The following is a 23359-nucleotide window of genomic DNA, read 5'->3' on the forward strand; positions in this document are numbered from 1 at the left end:
GCCCAGAAATGGGCATGGATTTAGCTGCTCAAGCCTCCAAACTCAAAGACAAAATTTAAAGATTAGCTAAAAAACATAAATATCTTTATTAACAGCGCTTTATTAGTCAATAAATCCTTAAAAAAAAAACTTGTGAGTAGGGGTCTTGTGACCTTCTGAACCATACTATAAAGGTGTGAACCAAACTCATTCTTCATACCTATATAAAAAATGAGAAAAATAAATCACATCATCTAAAAAACTCAGAGATCCCATCTCTAACTCATTCAAAATTCCTTCAGAAATAACAGAATCACAGAATCACAGAATAATGAGGTTGGAAGAGACCTCTAAGATCATCAAGTCCAACCTATGCCCTAACACCACAGCCAGACCGTAGCACCAAGTGCCAAGTCCAGTCTTTTTTTAAACATATCCAGAGATGGTGAGTCCACCACCTCCCTAGAAAGACAATTCCAGTATTTTATTATTCTTTCAGTGAAAATTTTTTTCCTAATATCCAACCTAAACCTTTCCTGAGGTAGCTTGAGGCTGTGTCCTCTTGTCCTGCCATACCTCCCCCAGCCCTGCCTGGCAGAGGGGGTGGGAGGTTTTTTCCCAGCTGAATTCCCACTGCCCCCATCCTGCCTTGGCCCCAGTCCCTCCTGGAGCAGGATTTCCCAGTGCCAGCTTTGGGAATGGGAGTTTGTTCCTGCACAGGGACAGGGGATGGAAAGGAGAGGGCTGCAGGGGCTGCATCTTTTATTCCAGGAGGACCCAGTAGTTGTAGGATTAACAGGAGTGGTGTAGAGGCATCCCTTCCTTTTCCAGAGGTGCAGGGACCCCTGAGTGTGTTCCACACCCTGGGATGAATTCCATGGCAATGATGCTGCCCCAGTGTTGGAATCTGAGCTATTGATGATTCCGAGATTGTAAAAGTCTCTGTCTGTCAGCCCCCTGCCAAAGCAGAAGCCATCATTGGTCTGTGCTGGTTTCCAGGTTGTTTATTCTGTTTATCTCTCACATGTTCTGCTGCCCTGCCCAGCTCTGTCCTGCAGGGCAGCGTGTGGGGCTCTGCCCTCAGTGGGATGTGACAAACATTCAATACCAGAAACTCCCTGGGCTGGATTTACAAGAACGTGCCAATATCTGTCACCTACGTTGGACAGTGTGTCCCCAGCCTGAACCAACAGAAACAGTGAGACATGGAGGGCATGAAGAAGGAGAAAAAGGACCAGGCACACCCAATTTCCTCCAGCTTGTCCCCTTTGGACCCCTCATCTAGAATCCTAAAATTTTACTTTTGCACCCGTGCCACACTTAATTATTACTGATATCAAACCCTCAGAGCTGGTAATTGATCCTGTAAGATTGAAAACTCTTTTCCATGGCCAGAGATCACAGCCAGTGTCTCTGGGGGCTCTGTCCAGGGGGTTCCTGAGCCCTGCCAGGGTCCCAGGGCAGCCAGAGGGAAGCTCTGGATTCCCACACCCCGGGATAATTCCCTGGCCAGGTGCCTGCCCCAGAGATCCAGGTTGTGTGCAAGATCATCTCTGCACATCCCAGCTGCTCTCCAGGCTGTGGCAGGGACAGCAGGAGCATCCAGCCCTGATGGATGCCCCATCCAACCTGGCCTTGAGCTGCAGAGGGGCTGGGGACAAGGGATGGAGGGACAGGACCCAGGGAATGGCTCCCACTGCCAGAGGGCAGGGATGGATGGGAGATTGGGAATTGGGAATTCCTGGCTGGGAGGGTGGGCAGGCCCTGGCACAGGGTGCCCAGAGCAGCTGTGGCTGTCCCTGGATCCCTGGAGGTGCCCAAGGCAGGTCCCTGCAGGATCCAGGACATGGCACTGTCCGACCCCTCAAGTCTCAAGGAGCAGCTCCCTCATGGAGCTGCTCTCCCACGGGTTGTTCCACCTGAGGATTTACATTTCATCTTCCTCCTGCACACCCCAGATTCCCTGGGGTAACTGAAACGAAGGAGGAGAACCAAGGCCCCTGTTGAATGCAGCAGGGGAGTGGGATCCATTCCTAAAAATTCCTTTTTCTCCTAGTTTGCACCCAGGAGCTGTGCTCACAAACCTGCCTCTGACTGTGTGTGTCCTTCTCATGACGAATGTAGGCTCTTCCTTGATTTGTTGCTTTATTTTCAGCTTTCTGGCAGGCTGGGATCACTTCTTGTGGAAAGCCAGGGAAGCCTGAGCTGGAGCCGTGTCAAATGCTCAGCAGCAGAGTGGTGGAGCTTTGGCAGGGGGATCATTCAGAGCCCTGGCCTGTCCCTGTCACCTGCTTTGGCTCACTTACAGATATTTGCAGCTGAGATTGCAGAACCACAGAAGCAAGGAATGGTTTGGGTTGGAAGGGATGTTCAGGACCATCTCATTCCATCCCACTTCCACCGAGTCCTGGTTGCTCCAAGCCCCATCCAACCCTGGCCTTGAGCTGGAGAGGGGCTGGGGACAAGGGATGGAGGGACAGGACCCAGGGAATGGCTCCCACTGCCAGATGGGAGATTGGGAATTGGGAATTCCTGGCTGGGCTGGAATCCCCAGAGCAGCTGTGGCTGCCCCTGGATCCCTGGCAGTGTCCAGGGGCAGGTTCAGCCCAGGCTGCAGCTCCTGGTTTCCTTCCAGAGGCACCCTTGAATCCAAAAGTCAGGCCCTGGAGCCAAAAGCCAATTAGCAGCAGTTTAGCTTCATCAACTTCCTGACTGAATGCGAGTTTTAATTAAACATCCCATTTTTATTAGGCAGCCATCACGTACAGAGGGCTGGCCTCACGATTCAAATGCTGCAGGTCCTGTGCTTTAATTAAAAGAAAGACTCTCATGGGTTCAGCTCCAGCATCTGTGACAGCTCCTCGTGCTTTGGAGGGCAGGAGCAGAAGAGCTGGGAGCAGCTCCTGCCCTGCCTTGGTGTTCCTCTCCTCTTGCACCTCCAGAGGGATGCTCCAGGGGAAGAACTGCCTGGGAGGTGACTTGGCTGGAAGCAGAGAAGAGGCAGGGACTGGTTGGGGTGTCAGGGCAGGTGCTGAGTTCTTGGTGTGAAGCCAAGAGCTCTTTTGGGGTGAGTTTTGCTGAGTTTGGTGTTGATGCCAGCAGCTGAATGTGTGCCCAGGTGGGCAGAGAGGCCAAAGGCACCTGGCTTGTACCAGGAGTGGTGTGGCCACAGGAGAGGGCAGTGCCTGTCCCCTGTGCTGGGGACAGCTCTGGGCTCCTCCCAGCAAAGCCACAGGAGGGGTTGGAGCGTGTCCAGGGAAGGGAACATGTGGGAATCCAGAGGTTCCCTCTGGCTGCCCTGGGACCCTGGCAGGGGTCAGGAACCCCCTGGACAGAGCCCCCAGAGACACTGGCTGTGATCTCTGGCCATGGAAAAGAGTTTTCAATCTTACAGCATGAATTACCAGCTCTGAGGGTTTGATATCAGTAATAATTAAGTGTGGCACGGGTGCAAAAGTAAAATTTTAGGATTCTAGATGAGGGGTCCAAAGGGGATAAGCTGGAGGAAATTGGGTGTGCCTTGTCCTTTTTCTCCTTCTCCATGCCCTCCATGTTTCACTGTGGTGTTGGCATTTTTCTGTTGGTTCAGGCTGGGGACACACTGTCCAACGTAGGTGACAGATATTGGCACGTTCTTGTAAATGCAGCCCAGGGAGTTTCTGGTATTGAATGTTTGTCACATCCCACTGAGGGCAGAGCCCCACACGCTGCCCTGCAGGACAGAGCTGGGCAGGGCAGCAGAACATGTGAGAGATAAACAGAATAAACAACCTTGGAACCAGCACAGACCAATTATGGCTTCTGCTTTGGCAGGGGGCTGACAGACAGAGACTTTTACAATCTCAGAATCATCAATAGCTCAGATTCTGACAGGAACAGATCTGGGAAGGGGTTGGAGAGTTCCTGAGGAGCTGGGAAGGCGCTCAGCCTGGAGCAAAGGAGGCTCAGGGGGACCTTGTGGCTCTCACAGCTCCTGCCAGGAGAGGACAGCCGGGGGGGATTTGGGATCTACTCCAGGAACAGGGACAGGACAAGGGGAAACCATCTCAGGTTGCTCCAGGATGAGTTCAGGTTGGATATTTGAGAAAGTTTCTTTGTGCAAAGGGTAGTTAGGGATTGGAAAAAGCTTCCCAAGGCAGTGGTGGAGTCCCCATCCCTAGAGGGATTTAAAATAAATGGATGTGGGTGGATGTGGCACTTGGGGACGCGGCTCAGTGGTGGCCTTGGCAGTGCTGTTGGACTCCATGATCTCAGAGGGCTTTTCCAACTACAGCAATTCTGTGATTTTATGATCCTGCCCGGTGCCAGGTCCTGCAAACAATGAAATAGGACCAAGTTCTTCACCGCTGCTGGTGTCCAAGAGCAGTGAATTGAGGCCTGTCCAGATGGAGCTGTCACACCCACCCAGCACCCCGTGCCTCCAAAAATCACCAGCCCAGCTCCCTCCTCACCTCACACCAGCATTCATGAGCTCCATCACTGCCAGCTGGGCTGTACAGGAGGAAAACCAGAGCATTTCTGACGATGCAGACTTAAAATGATGCTTTTCTCTGTTTCTTGGAGGCTGCTCAGCTCTCCTGAGCCTTCATCCTTCTGCTCTCATCGCTGGGCTGGGAAAGGGAGAATCAGAGTGACAGAAATCCCTTTGTCAGCCTGGGAAGGAGGAGGGTTCTGGAGCTATTAGTGAGCACAAAGAGGGGACAGATTCTCTCCTAAGTGCTCTGGGGACAGAAAGATTTAAATGCTCAGCTCCCATTAATGCTAATGTGAATCACAGAGGTCTCTTCTTACTGCCTTGGACTGAGAGCATTGAGAAAAGAGGGCAGCTTTCCACAAAGAATAAATTCCCTTGATTTGAAAGCACCGGTAAATGGGATTTTTCTTCATTTCACACTCATGGATTTCCCTGCTTGTGCTGGTTGAGGGTTGGGCTGAGCCCCTCTGCAGCACATGGGAGCTGCATCACCGCTGGGTGATGTCCCCAGAGCAGGGTTCCTGACCCCAAAAATCCCCACAATGATTTTGTTGTCACCTGGAGATGCAAAGTGCAGCATTCCAGGACAGCCACAGCTCCTGTGGAGGACAGCCCTCAGGAGAGGGACTTTGCACAAGGGATGAAGTGACAGGACAAGGGGGAATGGCTTTTTGGAGATGAGGATGAAGCTCCTGCTGGTGAAATGCTGAACCTTGGAGCTCCTGTGTCCAGTGAGCAACCTGTGCCCAGCCCATATGTAAGAACTGGCCTTCAAACTCTGGAAAAATTACATTTTCTAGACTAGATAATGCTCTTCCCTCACTTGCACTGCAGGCAAAAAGAATATCTGGAGCAGAGGGAAGGGCTGAGCTGAGGAAGGGGTGCAGTGAGCCCACAGAAAGGTGTGAAAAACACCCATCACTTGTTTTTAGAAATTTAAAAAGTTTAATAATAATAAAGTGGTTATAAAAATAGTAATACAATTAGAGTAATAAAAATTTAGAGTTAGGACACTACAAGACAATAAAAAGCAAAGAATTCTGGATGTCTGGATGTTTTTGGGCACTGAGCTGCCAAAAAAAAATGCATTGGGAACAAAGGAATAACCCTTAAAAGCATAAGCTGTTCCATATTCAGATATCTGATACATGATGCATAAATTCCTTGCAAATTAAGAATTTTTTTGGTTTATGTCAACTTCTTCCCCTTAATCCTGGTGGTTCCATAAAGACAGAGAGAAGATGGAAGAATGTTTGTCTTTTCCAATAAGGAGGTTGCAATTCTTTATGTGCCCTGTTGCTGTTATCTCTGTGCAAAGAGTTTCTTGATTATCTCATCTCTTTCTTGAGCTAGTAAAAAATATCTTACATAGCATAGTTTCTATTTGAACATTGTGTTATAACCTAAAAATCTATTTAACACACTACTTAAGAGAATTAATACGGCATAACTTTCTAACATTACACATACAATATTCATTGTAATATTTGCAAAAAGCCAATCATAAAATATGCATTTTTCACACAGGGATGCTCTGAGCTGCTGGACCATCTCTTTATGGAGGCTCCAAGCTTGCTGCACCAGGGGAGCTGTTGTGCTGCAAGTCTGGGGGTGCCTGGGGTGAAGGAACCTCCATGGGCAACAACCACAGGCACCACAGAGCTCTTATTAAATTTTAAGCCCATTTTTAAAAAGCTTTCCCATCAGGAAAGCCTCAAAGAATTACGTTGATCTAAAGATACCCTTTATGAAATTCATGTTAATGGGAAAGAAAAAAAAAAAAAAAAGAAAGCCTTTTAAAGACTTTAAAGGGAAAAAAAAAAAAACAAACCCAACACAACATGCTGCAGTTTTAATGAGGAGCTTGTAAACACAACCAACCCCTGCTGATTTTTCCCATTAATTGCCTGTGTTATCAGGGACCTGGGCCCTGCAGCAACACAGCTCTCAGCAAAACACCTTGCTGGGCTTGGAGCATCTCCCCAAAGCCAGGAGGGCTGAGGGAGGTGATGGAGGCTTTGGGAGAGGCAGGGCTGGCTTGTCCCTGTGGGCTCTGACCTTGCCTGGGGGAGGGAGGAGGGATGGGGGGGAAGCTGCTGAGCTGATTGAGCAATCCCATTTTTATTAGAGATGCATTCCCTGATTAGCTCCACATCCCGAGGATAAATCGCAAAGGAAATGCGGGAAGCACTCGGGTGAGATTAAAGATCTCCCGTGGGGGAAGCAGCAGCCAGGTCATTTTCTGGGCCATTATTTTCTGGGCCATTAAAGGGTTGCCAGGGCTCTCCTCGGTGGCAATGCTGGGTTTTACTCCTGATTTCAGCCCAGCAAGAGCAGAGCCCTTCTCCCCTCTCCCACCTCACTTCCCAGCTCCCACACTGGCATCCGGGGGGCACAGCACCATCAAAATGAAAAAGAAAAAGCATTTGATGAACATTATGGTTGTTATTACAGAATTCTGCTGCTCAGGGCTGTGGGAGTGTTCCCACTCCAAAGGGAGAAGGAGCAGTCAGTATTTTGCAGGAAGACCTTTACCTTTTCTTGGATTATGGTTTTTTTCTGACTTACAAATGGGGCAACTGAGAGGCATTTTAAAACTTTTATTCCGTTTTCAGTCTCATGAGAAGGGTGAGACAACACAGATGTTATAATTCACGCTATCACAACCAGAAGACAACTATTTCCTAATTATAATACACTATAGGCAATTTCTTGGCCTGTCAGCCTTTGCCACACCATGCTGCAGATGCCTTAAAGGCAATCATCTAAAATTACCCTTCATAAGTCCTACTACAATACATCTTTCACAGTTCTATTTCTCCAGAGTATCTAGTCTTTTTCAGCAAATCCATCTTTTAAAACTTGTTTCTAGCTCCATTTCTCTCTCAACAATCTCTATCCTTTTCCACAGCATTTCTAAATCAACATCACTCATCTCAAAGTTTACATACAGATACACACTATATAAACTTTCTGTTAAGCTTTAAGAATTTTTCTATAAATCCATTTCCCCCAAGCTTCACTTTCAGGAGGCTTTGGGTGATGTTCAGTATTTTTGGTGATTCTCTGGAGGACACAGATCCAGGGAGGGAGCAAATGGCTCCCTGTGAGAGCCAGGGTGGATGTGGCTTGTCCCTGACACCCAGGGAAGCCTGTGGAGGAGGTGAACATTGAATATCTGCTTCCCAAAGCCAGGGTGTGATGGTTAACCCTCCTTTGCACTCAGGCACACCTTGGTGGGATGCTGCAGCCCATCCCCAGCCCAAATCCCACACAATCCTGTCTCTTTGCTGAAAACCATGGGCCCATTTCAGATCAAATTAAATCTTCAACTGGTCTCTTACGTCGTCCATCAGCTGCATTGCAAGAGCTCTGATCTGGGGGTGCTGGGAGAATCTGCCCACATTTCCACAGCCTGCCTGTTAGCAGAGCAAGGTCTGAGCAGATAACTGAAGCTGTCCACGTTTGCTTTCATTTTCCCCCTGTTTCCATGGATTTTCCTGATTGTTACAAGCTCTGTTTCTGCCTGTTAGTTCCATTACTTAGAGTGCTTGAAGAAGGACCTCTGTGGAGTCAATTCTCTTTGTGTTGGGGGATGGATGAGTCCTGGACATGGAAATGACCTTGCTGTTTGCTTCCCCTGCAGAGCCAGCTCTCCCAGGCCCTGAATGGATTGTCAGACAGAGCCAAGGAGGCAAAGGAATTCCTGGTGCAGCTCCGCAACATGGTGCAGCAAATCCAGGTACTGAGTCTCCAGCTGAGAAATGTCCCTTCCCACCAGGATGAGCCATCCCCTGTCCCTCTCCCCAAGCTTGTTTGGGTGGGTGCTCTCCCAAAGGAACCTTGTTTTCCATGTTGCCCCCCTGAACCCTCCCCAAAGCTGCTGCTCCTGGCATCGTGGAGGGAACAGCAGAGCCCTGAGCCCTTCCCATCTCTGCCATGGGTGGATCCAAACCTGTTCCTCACCTGCCACTGATGCCTCAGGTTTGGCTTTTATATTTTACAGATTCTGAGCTGCTTTAGTGTGTGGGTCTGGGCTCCAGATCAGGGGATGCTGAGCTCTGTGCACAGAGCAGGGACACAAAACAATTCCTGCTCCAGCTGGGCACCAAGGACAAATGATCCAAAGCTCAGCCCAGGAGCACAAACAGCGTGGGCTGGAGAGAGAAAAACCAGCAGGGTGGGACTGATGGGCTGGAGCTGGAATGGGACAATGAACTCCAAGGTGCCAATGGAGCAGAACTGATCCCAGGGAGAGCCCCGGGAGCGCTCGTGCATTTTGGGACCATTTTGGGTCATTTGGGTGCAGCCCTGGCTGGGCTCTGGTGCTGCCCAAGGTGGATCCATGGAGGAGATCCTTTAATAAATCCCTGCTTTATTCTGTAAGTCCATCCAGCCCCTGCTTTAGTGCAGGTTTCCCAAGGCTTCCCCACCACCACATTTTCCACGATCCACGGCCGTGCAGATCCCACATCCAACGCTGCGGATCCGCAGCGGTGCAGCTGCAGGGGCAAAAATGACCTCTATGGCACCATGAGAAAGGAAAATGCAGTTTTACAGCTGGCCTGGGGATGTTCCCTGGGCTGTGAGTCCCTCTGTGCCCACAGGAGAACAGCGTGGAGTTTGAAGCCTGCCTGGTGGCCCAGTGCGACGCCCTCATCGATGCCCTCAACAGAAGGAAAGCCCAGCTGCTGTCCCGGGTCAACAAGGAGCACGAGCACAAGCTGAAGGTGAGCCTGGGTGGTCAGAGAGTTTCCTGCAGGCTTGGCACTGGGTGGGGATGAGGACTGGGATGCTGGTTTTTGGGCAGGTCCCCTCCTTTTCCACGTGGATTCCATCTCGCAGCATGTCCCTGCTGAAGTGCTGCTTCCCCCGGGGGGTTTCCACTGGATTGTTGGGTTCATTCCCAGTCCTCAGGTCAGCAGAACCACGTGTGTACAGCCTGGAAAATTACTTTGTTGGTGTCACATGTTGCTCCCAAGCTTCTGGAATGATCCTGCAGGATGCTGAGTGTAACTTCTGCTGAAGTCCCGAGCCACTTGGTGTCAGGAGTTGTCACCAGGAGCAGGAGTGGCTCTGGTTTCTCTGCTTTCATGGCCTCGGGGTGGTGGCACTGAGGTTTGTGGTGCTGGGGAGCAGAGGTGCAGCTCAGCGGGGGCTCCTGGTTTGTGTCATTCCCACTGTCACCACGCCACATCCTCCCAGCTGATGTGGGGCTGGGAAGGGAAGCAAAGGACCAGGTCTCACCTGGGTGCAGCCATGCCCAAAATTGTTGGACAAGGGGGTTGCACCCTGGCCATCAGAGATGGAGTGCAGATGAAGGATGTCACACCCACATTTAGGATTCCAGGGTCTCTCTCCCGAGGTCATTCCAATGTTCTGCCTTCTGTGTCTCTTGACCTTGCTTTGGGCCACCCAGGAGGCTACCACAGGGATTCCTGGACCTGCCTAAAATGAGGGTGAGGCCACCAGGCCTCTCTGCACGCAGACCATGGGCAGCACGAGGGCATTTCCACGGGGAGGGGGACAATGGCAGCTTTGTGGGACTTTGTGCTCATTGCAGCAAGAAAGCACAACCCCAATCAGCCAGAGCACGGAGGGGTCCCCCAGTGCCTGGTGGGCTCCCTTCCCCTCATCCCCTTCAGGGCATGGTTAATTAAACTCTCACAAAGCTGGGCAGCACAAAGCAATTTCCCTGCTCAGCACAACCCACAGAGGCCTTTGGCTGGAGGAGTGGATCTGCATCCCACTGCTTGTCCTGCCCATGGACCTGCATCCCACTGCTTGTCCTGTCCTGTCCTTGGATCTGCATCCCACTGCTTGTCCTGTCCTTGGATCTGCATCCCTGTTCCTGTTCCTGTCCTTTGGCCTCCATCCCACCCCCATCCACCCTCGTTATCAGCTGGGCTTTGCCACCAGCCAGGCCTGGTCCTTAGAAGAAGAAACAGCCCTGGGTTTGTGACTGGGCTCTTAAATGAGCCCTGGAGCCCCCCTCCCTGAAGCTCCTGCAGCTCCAGGTGCTGTGGGAAGGGCAGGAAGGGATCTGTGGTGCCCTGGCAGAGGTGCCACCTGAGCCTCACCCAGTTAGAATCAGAATCATGGAATGGGTTGGGCTGGAAGGGACCTTAAATCCCACCCAGTGCCACCCCAGCCATGGCAGGGACACCTTCCACTATCCCAGGCTGATCCAAGCCCCAATGTCCAACCTGGCCTGGGACACTTCCAGGGATGCTCACATCAGCACAAGACACTTTTGGCCACTGACCTGTGCTGGGAACGTCACCCTTTCCCACAAGAGTCCTGTCCTGTGTGTCCCCTTGTCACTGCCGCATCCTGGAGCACCTCACCCTGGGAGATGAGTGACCAGTGAGCCTTGGCAGTGCCAGGGAGCCCTTTCAGAGCCTTTCACTCCCCTGGCAGTGCCAGGGAGCCCTTTCAGAGCCTTTCACTCCCCTGGCAGTGCCAGGGAGCCCTTTCAGAGCCTTTCACTCCCCTGGCAGTGCCAGGGAGCCCTTTCAGAGCCCAGCTGGAGCACAGAGCCGCAGTGTCCTGGCTCCTGTCCTGGAGTCTCTGTGGGCTGCTGCTCCTGCCCAGTGGGATTTTGGCCATCCTGGCACCGTGGGATGGAGGGAGGATGAGAGGCACAGGGGGACAGAGCCAGCCCCTGGCACAGGGCCACAGGCACTTCTCAGGACCAAGTTCCCATGCCCGTGTGGCTGGCGCCTGGATTTGGGGTGGGTTTGGCTTGGGGACTGCCCTGCTTTGTCCTGACACACATTCCTTGGGGGCAGGCACAGATCCAGGCCTGACTCTGGGCCAGAACTCATGGCTGCAGGGCAGGGAGAGGCTTGTGAGGACACCAGCTTGGGAGGGACCCCTCTCCCTGCCCTTCTGCAACCTCCCACCACGGCTGGATTCAAGGCTGAGAGCCTGGGCTTCAAAATCCAACATCTGGAGGAGCGCTGGGGCCAGGGCAGCCATCCTTGTGTGGCCTTCCCCTTGCTGCTCCTGGTTTTCAGAGGAGCACTGGGGTCTCTCCTGAGGGGGGATGTCCTCCAGCAGCACGGGCAGGTTTGGGCAGGAGACACAGAGCCTTGTCCCAGGAAGAAATCTCTCCTCAGCCCACCAAACACACAGGCTGAGCTCTGGGAGCACCTCCTGAAGCCCTCAGCAGCACTGTGGAACCATTCCAGTCTTTTTTCCAGCCTTCAGGCCACGGGATGCCTCTGCTCCATGATTTCTCCAGGCTGCTGTTCAGGCAGACAGCGTTTGCCACGTTTCCCGGGAGAGCAGGTGACAGAAAACACTCCCCAAGGCTTTCTGTCCATGGCTCTGGCTCTGCAGAGGTGAAATGCTGCTCCTTCTCCAGGGCTTCAGTCACCATGGAAACCCCCAGCTGGGAAAAGCTCTGCCTGTGGGATTCTGCACGCTCAAATCCTCGCCAGGCTCTCTCCTGGTGATTTTTCCAGCTGGGATTTTTCCAGCTGGGTGTGCAGCTCCATGGTGGAGCACAGGGCACCTCCTGCCATCCCCATGGCCCTGCAGGTGACCCAGGGTGAGGAGGGTGACATTCCATGTGGCATTCCATCCCTGTCCTCCCTGTGACATTCCCAGCAGGACTCAGCCCAAGGCTGAGTGCCTTGAAATCTGTCACCCACCCAAGCACTAAAAAAAAGGAGGAGGACACTTAAGTAGAGCTGAGTGGAGATGTTATTGCCTTCTAGGAGCTGTATTAAAATTAAAATGTAAATTATAGTTAATGTCATCTCAGGGAAGAAAAGCTCTTGAAAGAGCTGTCCTATTTTAAGGTTGTGGTGAACTGCTGTGAGTGCACGAAACCATCTTTTTATAGGCTGGAATTAGCAGCCAGGTTCTGGCTGTTGCCTTATTTAGCATTTTAATGGGAGAAAATGGTATTTGGTAAAAAGCCCCAGTAGATCCCAAGCAAAGATCCTTTTTTTTTTTTTAACCTCAAAAGCAGTTTGGTGCTGAAGGCAACGTGGATTTCTGCTTTTGTGCTGTCGAGATGGTGAAATTAAAATGCTGTTTTATGTCCTGCTTCTCCAGATGGATGGTGCTGGATCCCTGAGGGGATCAGAGCTAGGGAAGGGCTGGGACAGAGCTGCAGCTTTGGATTCACCTGCTCTGGGAGTCTGGAGTGTCTCTACTGCTGGAGCCTCTTTTTTCTGGTCTTTGACCACCTTAACAGAAAAAAAAAAAGCTTTTATTATGTCTTCACCCAGCAAATGCTGTTTCCTGGCTGGAGGCAGCAGATGGCAATTCTGCTGGAAATCCTTGGAAAGCATCAGCTCCAGCAGGGAGGAGGTTCACAAATTCATTATCCTGGGCAAAGCAGACAGAGATTTGAAGCTGTAAAGAAGATAAGAAGATTGTTTTAGCAATCCCCATCTTTGCTGCCTTCCCAGTGGCACGTGCATTTCCCCACGGAGGGGTCGGCGTGGCTTTTCCAGGCATTCCACGTGGGAATGCACAGCCTGCCCCTGGCTCGGTTGGAGCAGCCAGGATGAGCTCTGACAGCAGGCTTGCACCCCACAGATTGGTTTTATCTCCTGGTGTGCAGCTGGGAGACCCAAAATCCACACAGGTAAAAGCCCTTCCAGGAGCAGACAAGTCCTGAGCCCTCTCTCTGAGCAGGAGGGGTCACACGAAGCCAAAAAGCTGCTCTGCACCTCCTGGATGGACTGGGAAAGGAAATCCAGGGCCTTGCCCTCTTTCAGGAAGGTCAGTGTAGGAGTGGGATCTCCAGGATCAGTTTAATTCATCCTGAAGAGTAGAAAAACTCACTAGATGAATAATGGCTTCTTTAAAAGCTCCTCACATTTTATCAATATTGCCTCCAGAGAAGTCACATAAATTCCTCTTTCAGACCCTGTAGAAGAGATTTTCAAATCTCTTTTCAGACCAGCTGCTGGCTCTGCTTTATCCTTACAGGGCCTGGAGGGGCTCCAGGAGAGCTGGAGAGGGGCTGGGGACAAGGGATGGAGGGACAGGACACAGGGAATGGCTCCCACTGCCAGAGGGCAGGGATGGATGGGAGATTGGGAATTGGGAATTCCTGGCTGGGCTGGAATTGCCAGAGCAGCTGTGGCTGCCCCTGGATCTCTGGCAGTGTCCAAGGCCAGGCTGGACAGGGCTTGGAGCAGCCTGGGGCAGTGGAAGGTGTCCCTGCCATAGCAGGGGGTGGGACTGGATGGCTTTTAAAGATCCCTTCCCTCCCAAACCATCCTGGAATTCTGTGATTCAGCCCAGCCGAGCTGTTCCAGTGCACTCAAGTGTTAGAAACTAGAATTAAATGAACTCCCCACTCCAACAGCAGCAGCGTTGGAGGCCAAAACCAGCACGTGCAGGTCCAGCTCCATCCCGGAGCCACCCAGCATCTCCAGGAACCTCTGGACATTGTCCTGGGCCAGAGGAGCAAGGTGGGAGCTCCCTCTGCTGCCCTGCCCACCCTGCACCCCCTCCTGCAGCCTCCCTGTGCCACAGCCTGGCAGCACCCGGCTGGGATTGCTGGGAGCAGCCAGCAACTGCTGCCCCCCAAAAATCTGGGGCTCTGCTGGAGAGTGGTGCATGGCATTTCACACGAGCAGGGATGCTGTCCCAGATCCCCCAGGGAACAGCCTCAAGATGCACCAGGGGAAGTTGAGATTGGATATTAGGATTTCTTCATGGAAAGGGGTGTCCAGCCCTGGCACAGGCTGCCAGGAGGGGTTTAAAATCCGTGTGGACCTGGGGACATGGGTCAGTGTGGATTCTTTGGGGTTTTTTTGGGGGTTTTTTTTTTGGTTATTTTTTTGTGTTTTGTTTTGGTTTTGTTTTTTTTTCTGTTTTCATTTGGGTTTTTTGTTTTGGTTTTTTTGGGGGGTTTTTTGTTTGGTTTTGTTTCGGTTTTTTGGGGGTTTTTTTGTTGTTGTTTTTTGGTGGGTTTTTTGGGTTTTTTTTGTTGGGGTTTTGTTGTTTTTTGTTTTGTTTTGTTAAGTTTGGAATTAAAAGTGTGACGTTGTATTTCTTGTTAGCACTCACATGTTTATCAGATCTCATCTATGTTACAGTCTCACAAACTGTGAGTTCTACAATACTTTAACAAATTAAAAATGGAGTCAGATCTCTCTCTCTCTACAGTTTAGGATAAACTGTTTAATTAAGCAATGATGCTTCAATTATTTTTACTTTTAACTTTATAACTTACTACTCATGTCCTGCAATGTGGACTTTTTTATCCAATTACACAATATCACCTAAACTTAAGAAGAACAAGGTGAAGAATAAGAATTAGCTTCTGCTTTAAAACTTCTATCTTTATCATTTTAAAACTTCAAGCTCTAAGCTTTTTTACTCTGTGATACTGCACACTTCTGTTCAAACTACACACTCATCATCTCAGTTCTATCATTTAATTTTGGAAGCTTTTTCTGTAGTCTCAGGTCAAATGCAGAGTTCTTTTGGGGGTCAGTGTCAGCACAGAAAGTCTAAAAATTCTCAGCACTCAGAATTCCAGCAGGTCAGTGGGGAACAGTTGGCCTGGGTGGTCTTAGAGGGCTTTTCCAACCTGAAGGAATCTGTGCTTCTAAGCTGCAAGGCTGCTAATTCTTTTCCTCCTGCTAAGTGATTAAGTAGAGGTGATTAAATTTTAATTAACCAACACTGATTGCCCTGCAGGAGTCACCCCCCGTGGAAGCCCAGGTTCCTTCCCTGTGCTTCCTTTCCCCTGCCCATGCCTGGGACAGGGATGCTGGCAGGAGGAGGTGCTCTGCTGCTCAGAGTGGGCATCCCAGCACTGCTGAGCTCCCAGGAATGTTCATCCCAGGAATGTTCATCCCTGTTTATTGCAGCTTTTCCCAGCTCCACGCTCATCCTCCCAGCCCATCCTCTCTGTAACACTCCACGGAGCTGCACAGCTCTGTTCAGTGCCAGTGGAGAACTGTACACAGCTTTTTTTTTTAAAGCTCTTCCAGGAGTAAAAAATAAAAAATCTTCCACGAGCGTTTGAGCACATTTGTCCAAGAATAAAATCTCTCTTCCTCAGCTGCTCTGCCAGTGAAATCCTGGACCTGCAGGATTCAGTGTGAAGGAGCAGCCAGCTTTCAAATAAATCCTTGTGGCATCCAGCCTGAACTCTCCTTGTTTGCTGGTGCCAGCAGAGCCCTCAGGCACCAGCAAGCCACACTTGTGCTCCTGTGCTGGGATACTGGGATGTGATCCCTTGGGAAACCAGCTGGGAGTGCAAGGGGTGCCTTAATGTGGAGCCTGGGCAGCCCCAGGCAGAGCTTGGATTTATTTCTGTATCTCCACTCCCTGGAGCTCCCCTCCCTCAGAGTTCACCCCCAGCCAGTGGAGAAAACCTGGGGATTCTGCAGCGTGGTCCCTGCAGCTTTTGAGCATTCGTGGATCCAGGGAAGTTGGCATTTCTGAATGCAGGGAAGTTGGAATTTATGGATCCAGGGAAATTGGCATTTGTGGATCCAGGGAAGTTGGAATTTGCTTTGCACAGAGCTCACAAGCTCTCAGAATCTGTGCTATTGATGATTCTGAGATTGTAAAAGTCTCTGTCTCTCAGCCCCTGCCAAAGCAGAAGCCATCATTGGTCTGTGCTGGTTTCCAGGTTGTTTATTCTGTTTATCTCTCACATGTTCTGCTGCCCTGCCCAGCTCTGTCCTGCAGGGCAGCGTGTGGGGCTCTGCCCTCAGTGGGATGTGACAAACATTAAATACCAGAAACTCCCTGGGCTGCATTTACAAGAACGTGCCAATATCTGTCACCTACGTTGGACAGTGTATCCCCAGCCTGAACCAACAGAAAAATGCCAACACCACAGTGAGACATGGAGGGCATGAAGAAGGAGAAAAAGGACAAGGCACACCCAATTTCCTCCAGCTTGTCCCCTTTGGACCCCTCATCTAGAATCCTAAAATTTTACTTTTGCACCCGTGCCACACTTGATTATTACTTCTATCAAACCCTCAGAGCTGGTAATTCATGCTGTAAGACTGAAAACTCTTTTCCATGGCCAGAGATCACAGCCAGTGTCTCTGGGGGCTCTGTCCAGGGGGTTCCTGACCCCTGCCAGGGTCCCAGGGCAGCCAGAGGGAAGCTCTGGATTCCCACAAGCAGCTGCCATTTGGAAGCTGCCTTAATGAAAGTCAGGGCATGAAGCTGCCCTCCTGCTTTGAATAATTATGTGTGTTAATGATTTTGGGCTGAACAAAGCTTGGTAGAACAGGTTGCCCAGAGAGATTGTGGACTTCCCATCCCTGGAAGTGTCCAAGGACAGGTTGGATGGGGCTTGGTGCAACCTGAGATGGTGCAAGGTGTCCCTGCCCATGGCAGGGGGTGGAACAAGATTAATTTGAATTGGAAGGGACCTTAAAAACTTTCTGGAATTCTACATTGTTGTTCCTTTGTCGGAGTCCAGAGCATCCCTCTGGCTGCCCTGGATGACTCTGGCCCACCCAGGGATGCCAAAACTGTCAGGGTCAGTGAGCAAGACCCCAACAGTGTGAAAGTCCTTTTTCCCTAGCCCAGCTGCTGAAGAAAAGGTCTGGAATGTGTGAAGCTGAGTTTTCAAGGTTGTTTATTTTTCCTTATCTATGATAGTTTCTTTCTGACCTGCTGAGATCCAGCTAGCACAGAAACCACGGCAGTCTCCTCCCAGCCTCGGGTGTCTCCCACATTATATACCCAAAATTCCGTGTACCACGTTTACAATTCCCATACCAATACCTAAAACCTATGTTGGACAAGGTGTCCCTATCCTAAACCAATAGAAAAGTGTCACTATCACACCCAGACATGGAGGGCAAGAGGAACGAAGAAGGGCACAGCCAGATTCCTCCATCTTGTACCCCTGCATTTCATTCTAAAAAATCCCAAAATTCTACTTTTCCACCCTGTGTCAACTTCCTTATTACATCGTTCAAACCCTTTTTGCTCGTAATTCCTCAGATAAGGTTGGCAGCCTCTCCCATGGGCTAAAATCAAATCCACAGGGTCAGAACCCTGGCCTGGTTTAGGGGTTCTGTGTGGTGGAAAAGTCTCTCCTCCAGCCCGAGCTTCCAAAGAAAGGCTCAGCAGTCTCTGTTGTTTGGTCTCAAGGCAGTTTATTGCAAGTTATCTCAAAGATTTTCTTCTGGGGCTGCTGTGGTTTGCTCAGAGCTCAGGCAGAGGCACACACACACCCTGACATCCTCTCTGACCCCGACTGCTTCTTCTCTCCCACCCAGGGCTGCTGCTGTCTTTTATATGGTACATTACGTGTGACATGGTTACAGTTTATCCCCAATGCCTATTACCTATATTAAATGGTGCTTTTCTATCTTTTATATGGGACATTACGTGTTACATGTTTGCAGTTTTTTCCAATGCCTATTACTTATATTAAATGGTGCTTTTCTATCTTTTATGTGGTACATTACGTGTTACATGTTTGCAGTTTTTCCCAATGCCTATTATCTATATTAAATGGTGCTTTTCTATTTTTTATATGGTACATTACGTGTTACATATTCACAGTTTTTCCCCAATGCCTATTACCTATATTAAATGGTGCTTTTCTACTCTAAACCAATCTGTGAGTGCCAACATCACCAAGAACATGGAGGTGAGGAAGAAGAAAGAGGAGGGACAGGACTGGCCAAAATTCCTCCATCTTAAAACCTCTGACCCCCATGTACAAAACTAAAACCCCCCTGTACAGGTGCTAAAAACCCCCTGTACAATACTAAAAAATTCTCCCCTCTACTTTGTAAGTACTTCTACTATAATATCTAAACTTTTGTGATTGCTTGTTCTTCCTGCAAGGTTGGTAAATTGTTCCATGGCTCAAACCCAAAATCACAGCTGTTTCCAGCTGCCTGCCAGGGTCTCAAATGCTTCTGACCAGGGCCTGGACCCTCCAAAAATGTCTGAGGGGCATTTTGAGTTCCGACACTCGGGTGTTTTTCCTTTGCTGCCAGGGTTCCTGGGCTCTTTGCCGGGGGCTCGAGGCATCCAGGGCAGCCAGAGGGATGCTCTGGACTGCGACATCCCTTAGGTCCTGAAGGATCTGGAGGTCAGTGCTGAGTGCTGGCCAGCACTGCCCGTCCCCGTGACCCTGCTGTCCCTGTCCCCTGCAGGTGGTGCGGGACCAGATCTCGCACTGCACCGTGAAGCTGCGCCAGACCACGGGGCTGATGGAATATTGCCTGGAGGTCATCAAGGAGAACGACCCCAGCGGCTTCCTGCAGGTGGGAGTGGGGAATGCCCTGGGGGAGTGCAGCAGGGCTGGGGATGGCCCCAGAAAAATCAAGGATCTGCCTCTGGTCACCTCGGTGTCCGCAGGAGCAGCGTCAGGGCAGGGAGATTTTTGGGGAGAGGCTTGGTGCAGCTCTGGAGCAGGGATCACACCGTGTGGCAGCAGCTCTCTGGCCACACAAAGCAGGCACAGATTTCCCAGAGAAGGGTGTGAGAAGATCAGAATGAAGAATGAGAAACAAATCTTATCTCTACTTGCACCTGCTGTTGTGCACACGTGGAATGTGTCGTGGAGATTTGTTTCCAAAGGGTGATTTCTTAATTGGACACTGGATGGTGTTTAGATGGATTGAGCAATTAAATCAAAGCTGTACTGGACTGGCTGGAAGGCTTAGTGAGTTTATTAATAAGTATAGAATAATATAGTAGAAGATGATATAATAAATCAATTGATCAGCCTTCTGCAATTATGAATTCAGTGCTAATTATTACCCAGCTGGGGCCCTGTGGCAACAACCCTGTGCTCGTGGCTCTCCCCTGAGACACCAACAGACAGCCCTTGGGAGCTGCATCCCACCAGGCATTCCTGGGCTCCCTTTGCTGTCAGGAAGGGATTTGTAAAGGATTCTCAAAACCTGCCTGAAAGCTCACACAGCCTTGTGCATGTGCATGCAAACTCTGAGATGAGGTGTGCTGGCTTAGGAAGGCCATGGAGCAGAGATGACACGGCTGAGAGAGAGACTGAACTAGAAACAAGTCTCAAACTAGAGCCTTGCAAAAAGACCAGATATTGTAGAGAATTAGAGCTGTGAAAGATGCATTGTAGCAAGATGACGTGGGGTAAAATAACAGGTGATTGGTGTTAGAAGTGTTAGCAGGATTGTGTGGCAAAAGATAAAAGGCTGGAAAACATTTATAAGGTAATAAGTTGGCTTCTGATGGAATGGCCTCGAGTTTTACATCTCTCATTTCTCACCCTTCAACGAGACTGATAATGGAATCAAATCTCGTAAAACAGCTCTCAGTTGCCCCATCTCTGTAAAGCTGGGGTTTCCCAACACTTTGGCACTAAACCCTGCCATGAAATAGCACCCAGCACCCTCCTGCAGCCCAGCCTGTGGAGAAGAGGGATGCTGGAAGCCACGAGTGACATCCCGGCCTTGGCAGGGGACAGCAGGGTGGGGACAAGGCGTGGGACACGTGGCAGGCAGCTGAGGCTACTGCTTGCCCTGCAGATCTCAGATGCTCTGATCAGGAGGGTGCACCTGACCGAGGATCAGTGGGGGAAGGGGACGCTCACCCCCCGCATGACCACGGATTTCGACCTGAACCTCGACAACGCCCCTCTGCTGCAGTCCATCCACCAGCTGGACTTCGTGCAGATGAAAGGTAAGGATCCTTCCAGTGCCTTCCCAAAGCTCTGCTCTGCTCCTGCTGGGAGCTGGCAGGCAGCTCATCCCAGGGGAAAAGGGCAGAAAAGGAGAGTTTCTCACCTCCTGGGAGAAATGAATCCATAGAGGATTCTCCAAGCTCGACAGAATGCTGGCACAGTGTGCATCTGTGTGGGAACTTCAGGATAAGAAATGCTGACTTAGAAATGCTATAGAATAAGATAAAGGTTATTAAGAGAAAAAGAGAACTTAAAACAAGTTTCAAAGGATGACTTTGCAAATAAAACTAAATACTTTGGAGAAGTAGAACTAGGAAAGATGCATTGTAGTAGGACCCACGAGGGGTAATTTTAGATGATTTGCTTTAAAGTATTTACAGCGTGGTGTGGCAATGGCTGATAGGCCAAGAAACACAGTGTATTGAAATTAGGAAATAGTTGGCTTCTGATTGAGGTGACATGAGTTAGAACATCTCCATTGTCTCACCCTTCTCATGAGACTGAAAATGGAATAAAAGTTCTAAAGCACCTCTCAGTTGCTCTGGGTCAGAAAAAGGTCTAATCCAGCAACCTCCCAGCAAGCCTGGGCACCCCAGACCCAGAGTTATGCCCATTCCTGTGGGTTTTGCATCCTGAGCCAACCATCTGCCTCCCTGTCTTGGATCCCTGGGCATCAGTGTGCCAGAGCAAGGGGCCAGGAGTTTGCTTTGCCTGGAAAAGCACTCCTCTGCATTAAAAAGTTACTAGTGCATTAAAAAGTGCTCTGACAAAGTTATTAGTACATTGAGAAGCGCTCTGCAGGTTGGGACCTCTCTTCTGAGAGCAGCACAAGGCTTTTCCCAAACCTCTCCTGTCATCCCTGTGCTCATTCAGTGCTGTCACAGAGCAGATGTCCCTCCAAACAGAGCCAGGTCACCTAGCCTGGGCTCTGCCCTCCCTCTCCTCAGCTCCCTGTTGGTTGAGATCATCATTTTGGCTTTCATTTCCCCGCTGTTCCCAATTCTCTCTGTGCTCCTTCTCCTGTCCCACCAAGGGCTGCTGCAGCCCATGAGAAATTTGGGGTTTGGCAAGCCCAGGGAACCTGGCCTGCACCTCCAGCTGCAGGTCTGCCACTGCTCTTCATCCCCATCACAGCTGGAATTCCTGGCCCAGGAGCTGCCTGCACATACCAGGGTGTCTCAGTGGCCAGGGACAGAGTGGCACCACGAGGAGCATCCTCAGCTGATGGTGCTTCCTTGGCCAGGCTGTTCATCTGAAATGTCAGGAATATTTTTGGATAGCAAACCCGGGGAAGGCTGGATTGCTGTTTCACGCTCCTGTGTTCCTGCCCTCCCTTCCTGCAATTTAGCCCAGAGGGTTATTTTTAATTAATAAGAACAAATCTGCTGCTGGTTCAGCCGCCCACCCTCCTCTTATCAAATCCCTCCTCCTCCTCCCAGCTCACCCTGGCTGTGGAAATCAGTTGTTGGTTTTGCAGACTTGCAGAAGGTTGGGTTTGGATCCCAAATCTGTGTCACAGCACCAGGGGAGGGAGGGCAACCCCTGAGGCCTCAATAAAGAGCAGTGAGCAACCCCAAGGCATCCCACACCCTCTGCCAGCCCGGAGGATCCAGCCCAGGAGCTGGAGGAGTCCCAGCGGGTGAATGCTGGGCAAATCCAGCTTTTTCCCAGGCATCCACGACTCCTCCCCATCTTATCTGGCTTCTCCATGTGTTCTCCACTGGCTCTCGGCCCTTTGGGCAGTGAGGATGAGGATGGTGGAGGAGCAGCTCTGTTGGGAGATGTATCAGAGCACATCTCCCTGTCACTCCTCCTGTGCTTTTCAGAGCAGGATTGGGCTGTGGGACACGTGTGGAGATGCCAAAACACAGCAGAAAAAACCCTGGCAGTCCTGTCTGTGCTCTGTGCAGCTGATGGGAGCCAAAGGGGGCACTCAGCCCCACCCCCAGTTTTGTTGCAGTGAATTTATTGAAGGGAAAAGCAGGGCTGTAGATAAATCCTGACCCAGAGTTCTGCAGAACCGTGGGAGAATTGTCCCAGGTTTGGGACTGGCTGCACGAAAGGTCCAGGCAGCTCAAAACAGTCACATTGTGCTGCCATAATTTTCCAAAATTAATTAGAAAATGGGAATAAAGCAGAAAAGCTTCACCAGGCCGGTGTGACGGGGGGGAGGAATTTGGTGGAGCTTGGTGGGAGAATAATCCTTTCTGCTTCCTCCCCTAGCCCTGGAGCTGCCTTCCCACCGAGGCAGTCACTGCACCCTGCACGCCTCAGGGTTGCACTAATTGCACTAATTGGTGATTAGTCTCCTCCCCAGTGCCGGCCCCGCCCATCCTGCAGCTGGAGGAGTGCTGCACCCACAACAACAGTGCCACCCTGTCCTGGAAGCAGCCCCCTCTGTCCACGGTGCAGGTGGAAGGATACATCCTGGAGCTGGACGATGGCAACGGTGGCCAGTTCAGGGTAGGTGCTTGAAGGGGATGTTCTGCCTCCAGTGAGTCCCTGCCACCAGGTGACCACAGGATTTGTCCTCTTTTTTTTTCCTTTTTCTTCTTTTTTTTTTTTTTTTTTTTTTTGTAAGTCCCCTCTTCCCTGCTGGGTAGCCCAAGGAAGCAGATGTTGCAGACAAGCTGAAGGGTTCTGGGGTACAAGATGATTTAAAGGGATGCAAATGCCTTTCCAGTGGCCAAGTTGACTTGGAAACTCAACAAGTTTGAAGCTCTTGTTGCCCAGAGCAGCTGTGGCTGCCCCCGGATTCCTGGCAGTGTCCAAGGCCAGGCTGGACAGGGCTTGGAGCAGCCTGGGATAGTGGAAGGTGTCCCTGCCCAAAGCAGGGGGTTGGAATAAGATGATCTTTGGGGTCCCTTCCAACCCAAACCATATTTTTAGGTTGCTGAATATTTCATGCAAGGTATGCTAATTGCCACGAAAGCCTCATGGTTTGCCAGCTGCCAGCAAGCAGAAGTGTTTAAGGCCTGAGGGCTTTTAAATTGCTGTAATTACACAATTAAAATATGATTTTTCTCTGATCCAACACGCCAATAATTATCCTGGCATGTTCACATCCACTGAGAGAAGGCACAGGACCAGCCCGTTGCACTCTGAATATATCCACAGAGTTGAGGCAAAGGAGAGGTGATATGGGGGGGACCTGGAGAGAAGGGAGCAGGAGGCTGGGTGTGGGGAGAACAAGGTCAGTGCTTGCTGCTGATAAAATTCATTCCCAATCTCCCATCCATCCCTGCCCTCTGGCAGTGGGAGCCATTCCC

At 50.5% G+C, this 23359-nt stretch overlaps 1 protein-coding gene across 8 annotated transcripts in view; it reads left to right on the forward strand.

The window, feature by feature from the left end:
• Window positions 1-23359, forward strand: part of TRIM9 (tripartite motif containing 9) — a 68490-nt gene that overhangs the window by 30004 nt on the left and 15127 nt on the right. For 5 of the 8 annotated variants that reach the window (XM_021538454.3, XM_021538456.3, XM_031504892.3 and 2 more), the window contains exons 2-6: window positions 8100-8195; window positions 9061-9183; window positions 18583-18693; window positions 19936-20089; window positions 22396-22553. In XM_021538454.3, coding sequence (XP_021394129.1) covers window positions 8100-8195; window positions 9061-9183; window positions 18583-18693; window positions 19936-20089; window positions 22396-22553 — 642 coding nt within the window. The remainder of the gene's footprint in view (window positions 1-8099; window positions 8196-9060; window positions 9184-18582; window positions 18694-19935; window positions 20090-22395; window positions 22554-23359) is intronic. The other 3 variants (XM_021538455.3, XM_085581047.1, XM_021538458.3) reach the window with 1 other exon arrangement.

The sequence above is a fragment of the Lonchura striata genome, chromosome 5 (assembly GCF_050655825.1).
Source record: "Lonchura striata isolate lonStrDom1 chromosome 5, ASM5065582v1, whole genome shotgun sequence".
Classification (NCBI taxonomy): domain Eukaryota; kingdom Metazoa; phylum Chordata; class Aves; order Passeriformes; family Estrildidae; genus Lonchura; species Lonchura striata.